General features: G+C 46.6%; 1 protein-coding gene across 1 annotated transcript in view; it reads right to left on the bottom strand.

The window, feature by feature from the left end:
- Positions 1-1,419: 1,419 nt before the first annotated feature.
- Positions 1,420-6,329, bottom strand: part of LOC121877353 (5-hydroxytryptamine receptor 2A-like) — a 147,732-nt gene continuing 142,822 nt past the window's right edge. Inside the window, exons 6-7 of the mRNA XM_042383073.1 lie at positions 5,875-6,055; positions 1,420-5,342 (exon numbers count right to left, since the gene is read on the bottom strand). Of these exons, the coding sequence (XP_042239007.1) occupies positions 5,103-5,342; positions 5,875-6,055 (421 nt within the window). The 3' untranslated portion in view covers positions 1,420-5,102. The remainder of the gene's footprint in view (positions 5,343-5,874; positions 6,056-6,329) is intronic.

Raw genomic sequence — 6,329 nt, 5'->3', positions numbered from 1 at the left:
CTGCTGTTATTGGTGTTCTTACTGCTGCTGTTATTGTTGTTATCACTGCTGCTGTTATTGGTGTTCTTACTGCTGCTGTTATTGGTGTTATCACTGCCGCTGTTATTGGTGTTATCACTGCCGCTGTTATGACTCAGGTTGGTGTTGTTGTCTGTAGTGTTACTGCTGCCCCTCTTCTCTTTAGCCCCAGACTGGCTCCCTCCCAAAGGCTGTGATGACAGTAAATGGAAGGTGTATTGACGGAGGGAGAGTGATGGTATAGCCTCTCACCCGGCCAACCTCTCACCCGGTCAACCTCTCACCCGGTCAACCTCTCACCCGGCCAACCTCTCACCCGGCCAACCTCTCACCCGGCCAACCTCTCACCCGGCCAACCTCTCACCCGGCAACCTCTCACCCGGCCAACCTCTCACCTGACCAACCTCTCACCTGACCAACCTCTCACCTGGCCAACCTCTCACCTGACCAACCTCTCACCTCAACCTCTCACCCGACCAACCTCTCACCCGGCCAACCTCTCAACCTCTCACCTCTTCACCTCTCACCTCTCACCCGCCAACCTCTCACCTCTCAAACCTCTCACACCTCTCAACCAACCTCTCACCTCTCACTCACCTCTCACCTACTCTCAAACCCGGCCAACTTCTCAACCTCTCACCTGGCCAACCTCTCACCCGGCCAACCTCTCATCTCACCCGACCAGCCTCTCACCTCTCACTCTCTCCCCTCACTAGGGATGCCAGGACTTACCCATTTCTATTTAATTAAGGTTCTGAGCTGTATTTTAATAAGCAAGAGAATTTATATATTATTGGTGGACCGATATATTAAATTCTCTCCCACGACTCTCCCTTCCTCTCCCATCCCACTCTTACTCTCTCAAGACCTCTCACTCACCCAAAACACCCCCTCCCACCTCACTACCACAACCCCCACCTCACTCACCCAAGCCCCCACCTCACTCACCCAAGCCCCCACCTCACTCACCCAACCTCTCCCCACCTCACTCACCCAAGCCCCCACCACCTCACCCAAGCCCCCACCTCACTCACCCAACCTCCCCCACCTCACTCTCTCACCCCTACCTCACTACAACCCTCCCAAACCCCTTCAACCCCCCCCCTCCACACACACGAAACACCATGCAGTCTTTCTCACCGTTATTAATTCCTTTGTTTAACGTGTAGATTAATAGCAGCTCATAGTCAACAGTCATAAGTGTTTGATCTTTGTAGCCTCTTTGTTCTACGGCGCCTGTGATCACTTGTAGTTTGAGAGGAGTATTAATATATAAACGGTGTTCCGGGTTTGGTTCGGGGACTATGAATGTATGTGGTGGTAGTGTGGTAGATGATGGTGTGGTGGGGTTGTTGGGTGTTGTGGTTGGTTAGGTTAGGTTAGGTTAAGAAAAGACAGAGAGACGTACTTACAGTTTTATTGGCTACAGACAGACACTGACTTACATACAGTTATGACAGGGTGATGACTACTTACTAATGCTGGTCTCGGTACAATACTTTAAGGGAGTGATGTTTCTATACTCCAGCGAGATGTCTCATTTTGTTTAGTGGAACGAGAAGCACCTTGGTGATGTCTCTTTTGGTCTCGTGAGATATCTCTGTCTCGTATGTGGAAGTCTTTTGAGAGAGATGCAACTGCGAGGAGATATCTCTGGTCTGTCTTCGTGAGATTTTTGTTTTTCACTTTATAATAATAATGTAGGTGAAATTTAGTCGACCGAGAGACACTTACGAGACATATGTGTCCTCCCCCGCAGGTGTGTAGCTGTACACACACACACACACACACACCTGCGACACAATACGCCTTGATGAGAGATGCTCGTGTTCTCGAGTCTGAAATACATAGTTTATGAGATTAGAGACACATTCCATCCATGTCAGGAGATTTTGATCAAAAAACACTTAAGAGACAGTCATTCATACGAGACATCTATTCTCGTTTCCAGGTTTAGGTATCCTGAGAGATATCTCCCTCTGGCTCATACACACATAGAGACGTCTTTTCGAGCACCCTCTTATGACTCTCAGCTCTGTAAGTGAGAGACTCCCCCTTATCTCCCTGGTTGGGACTCCCCCTTATCTCCCAGACTAACAATCCTCCCCTATCTTCCGCTCACACTGGCACTCGTTCACAAGCATCTCGTTCCTTTAGCTCCTAGTGTCTCGCTTGTCTATCTCGTTTAATTGTAAATATCTCGCTATTTTATTAAAAAGTTAATATCTCGTTATCACACTCTTTATGTCACCAGTATCTCGTTATCACACTCTTTATGTCACCAGTATCTCGTTATCACACTCTTTATGTCACCAGTATCTCGTTATCACACTCTTTATGTCACCAGTATCTCGTTATCACACTCTTTATGTCACCAGTATCTCGTTATCACACTCTTTATGTCACCAGTATCTCGTTATCACACTCTTTATGTCACCAGTATCTCGTTATCACACTCGTTTAACCACCAGTGCCTCGTTATCTCATTCCTTCAGTAACCAGTCAATATGTTGTTTCCTCTCGTTCGCTAGTTCGTTCGTGATAGAGGTCGACCAATAACGAAACACCCATTTGAGCAAGAGTGGTTTATGAAACACCTCAATCTTAAGACCACTTTTGGGGGAATTCTGGTCTGGGAATGTTTGTTTGTTTGTTTTGTTTTGTTTGTTTAGTTTTTCTTGCTAATACATCCGATATAATTAACACACACACACACACACACACACACACACACACACATACACACATATTTGAGGTTCTTTGGTTAATACTGGTCGGTAGGGTAATTTATTAATTTATTTATTATGGTGCGAGTCATAAAGCGAAGCTCCGAAGCCTTTTCTCTCTCTCTCTCTCTCTCTCTCTCTCTCTCTGTTATGGTTTTGGTCATAACACAAGGTACCGAAGCACCAATTATCCGCCTCAGTATTTGTTTCGAACCCATTAAGTTTGAAACACAATACTAAGGTTCTTTACGGCTTCAAGACAATGACATAGAGACAGTGGCTTACTGCTTCAGTCTCATAACGCGAAGCTTCGAGACAATAATTCTGGAAAATCATTGGCATTTATCTTGCTTTTGTTTCGTATTATTGCCTTAAAGCACATCTATATAAATGTTTCTTTGTTTTAATATTAACGAATCGTTGTCATTGATATCTTCTGTAACTTCACGGAAACACATACCTGGCATGCCCTTGTCTTCAGAGTAAAAGCACATCTCTGAAGTAATGACTTGTTCTCATCTCTAAGCACATCTTGGGTATCCCCATTTTCCTTCAAGTCAGGGCAGGCCTCTGAGTATCCCCGTTTTATTTCAATACATTTTTTACCATTTTCGTTATTTTCAGATTTTTTTTCATGTCCTTACTAACCTACAGGTAACTTATGAAACAAACGGGTTATTTACTTTTTAACAAGAATAAAGCTTTTGTGTATACAGGAAAATAAAGAGTATAGTAATGATAGATAGATTTCACACAAGAGTAAAATTTCCCCCTCTAAGTTGTGCTAACGTTTTCTCTCACACTCAGAATAGTACAGTTCCCCCTGGGTCCTGGTAACGTTTTCTACCAGTCATGAAAAAAGAATACACTCTCTCAAAGTAACTCTAAGGCAAGTAATCATGAAACACAGTACCAGAGAGAGCAATTAACAGCGCCTGGCGATTCCTATTGACTGCAATGACTCGCTGTGGAAAGCTACACTAACACCAGCTTTCGTTGCTTCTTTTCTGTTTACACTGGCGTTGATATAATGGTGGGAGTGAGTCTGTATCCCTCTAATGGCACATTTATGAAAGCCTCTACGCCAAGCAAAGCGTTCATCATCACTGTGTGGCCGAGGACGTTTACACCCCGCACCAGGGACACCACACCAAGGACACCACACCAGGAACACCACACCAAGGACACCACACCAGGGACACCGTCTCCTCTAACACTATAATACTGTTAGCTTCTGCCGTCCTGGCCTGAAAGTACAGTGGTAGAGCTCTGTCACCTGCTGTGTGTAGAGCTCTGCCATCTTCTTTGTGTAGAGCTCTGCCACCTGCTGTGCGTAGAGCTCTGCCACCCGCTGTGTGTAGAGCTCTGCCTCCTGCTGTGTGCATAACTCTGCCATCTGCTGTGTGTAGAGCTCTGCCACCTTCTGTATGTAGAGCACTGTCACCTGCTGTGTGTAGAGCTCTGCCACCTACTGTGTGTAGAGCTCTAGAGCTGTCACCTGCTGTGTGTAGAGCTCTGCCACCTGCTGTGTGTAGAGCTCTGCCTCCTGCTGTGTGTAGAGCTCTGCCTCCTGCTGTGTGTAGAGTTCTGCCACCTGCTGTGTGTAGAGCTCTGCCATCTGCTGTGTGTAGAGCTCTGCCACCTGTTGTGTGTAGAGCTCTGCCTCCTGCTGTGTGCAGAGCTCTGCCATCTGCCATGTGTACTGCTCTACCACTTGTCATATGTAGAGCTCTGCCATCTGCTGTGTGTAGAGCTCTGCCATATGTTGTGTAGAGCTCTGCCACCTGCTGTGTGGAGAGCTCTGCCATCTGCCATGTGTACTGCTCTACCACTTGTCATATGTAGAGCTCTGTCATCTTCCGTGTGTTGTTCTGCCACCTGCCATGTATAGAGCTCTGCCGTGTGTAGGGCTCTGCTACCTATAGAGACCTCAGGGTTGCCAGTTACCATTATTGTAAGATAGATGAAAGTTGCTATAGACTGACAGCTTCAGTTGAGGCGCCATTATGGGGAAATAAATTAACTTAACTGGAGTTGTCACACCTTTACCACGAACGAATAGATTAACAGTAATATTTCTCCACTTATTATTTCCAGTTCGTATTACCATGGAAGTTGATTTATTTTACTTAATTATATTCACTAAGTTCCAGTTTACAAAGCCAAGTTTATTTACATTATAAGCAATATTTTTTTCTTGTATTTCTAGGTCATATAACCGGGAAAGTAGGTTTAATTTATCATTATATTCCTTAAGTTCCGGTTCACATGGACAAGAACGTATGCCATTCAGAGTACAACCGTTCTTCACTTAATGCCAGATGCCTTAAGTAAATCCACCACGAACGTAAGCTCGTTTTAGAAGTGATATTTTCTACTTCTCGTCATCTCACACTTTATAATCTTAAGGAACGTCTGTCTGAACGTCTTGTTGAAGAACGTATAGAAGAAAGGGTTGACCATAGAGGAAGCGTAGCCTAACCAGGTCACTAAGTTAATCATTTCTTCCCCAATGTGAGCACCACACGAGATGAGAACATTGGCGATGAAGAACGGCGCCCACAGCAGAACAAACGTGAAGAACACCACTCCCAGCACCTGTAACAAGGAGACAAATAGCGTGAACACAGATTAATGGGAATAAATGGTAAAGGCGAGAACAACATCTACTTATAATTACTTTTCCCTGTCTGTTCTCTCAACCTTCCTCTCTCTCCTTCCTCTCTCTCTCTCCCTCACTCACTTTAATGGCTTTCTGTTCCATCCGTATGTTCCTGCCGTGACGAGGAGGTGTACTCAACCTTACCTCACTCTCCCTCCCTCTCCACACCCCCATCCCTCCCTCCCTCCCTCCCCCTTCCTTATACACACTCCCTCTCCCTCCCCCTTCCTTATACACCTCCCCCTCCCTTCCCCTTCCATATACATACTCTCCTCCTCCCTCCCCTTATACACCTCCCCCTCCCTCCCCTCTTATACATACTCTCCCTCCCTCCCCTTCATATACACCTCCCCTACCCCCCTTATACATACTCCCCCTCCCCCTCTTATACCTTCTCTCCCTCCCTCCCTCCCCTTCCTTATACATACTCCCCCCCCCTTATACATACTCTCCCTCCCTCCCTCTCACCTTAGTGGCCTTCTGCTCCATCCTTATGTTCCTGCCGTGACGCTTGGAGGAGACGTACTTGATGGATGCTGAACACGACTGCTGCCGCCATAACCCTCGTGAGGATGACGGCAGTGAACTGACTGACGATGACTCCGACGATGATGGCTTGTGTAGCAACGTCGTCACCTGACCCCCGGACCTGTTGACGAGCGTGACGTGGTTAGTGAACTGGTGAGGGAAGTGACTTGCTGAGGGACCTGTTGAGGGAAGTGACCTGGTGAGGGAAGTGACCTGGTGAGGGAAGTGACCTGGTGAGGGACCTGTTGAGGGAAGTGACCTGGTGAGGGACCTATTGAGGGGAGTGACTTGCTGGGGACCTGTTGAAGTGACCTGGTGAGGGACCTATTGAAGTGACTTGCTGAGGGACCTGTTGAGGGAAGTGACCTGGTGAAGTGATCTGGTGAGGGAAGTGA

This window comes from Homarus americanus, unplaced genomic scaffold (genome assembly GCF_018991925.1).
Source record: "Homarus americanus isolate GMGI-L3 unplaced genomic scaffold, GMGI_Hamer_2.0 scaffold367, whole genome shotgun sequence".
In the NCBI taxonomy this organism is placed as follows: domain Eukaryota; kingdom Metazoa; phylum Arthropoda; class Malacostraca; order Decapoda; family Nephropidae; genus Homarus; species Homarus americanus.
This window is presented reverse-complemented; position numbering and strand designations above follow the sequence as displayed.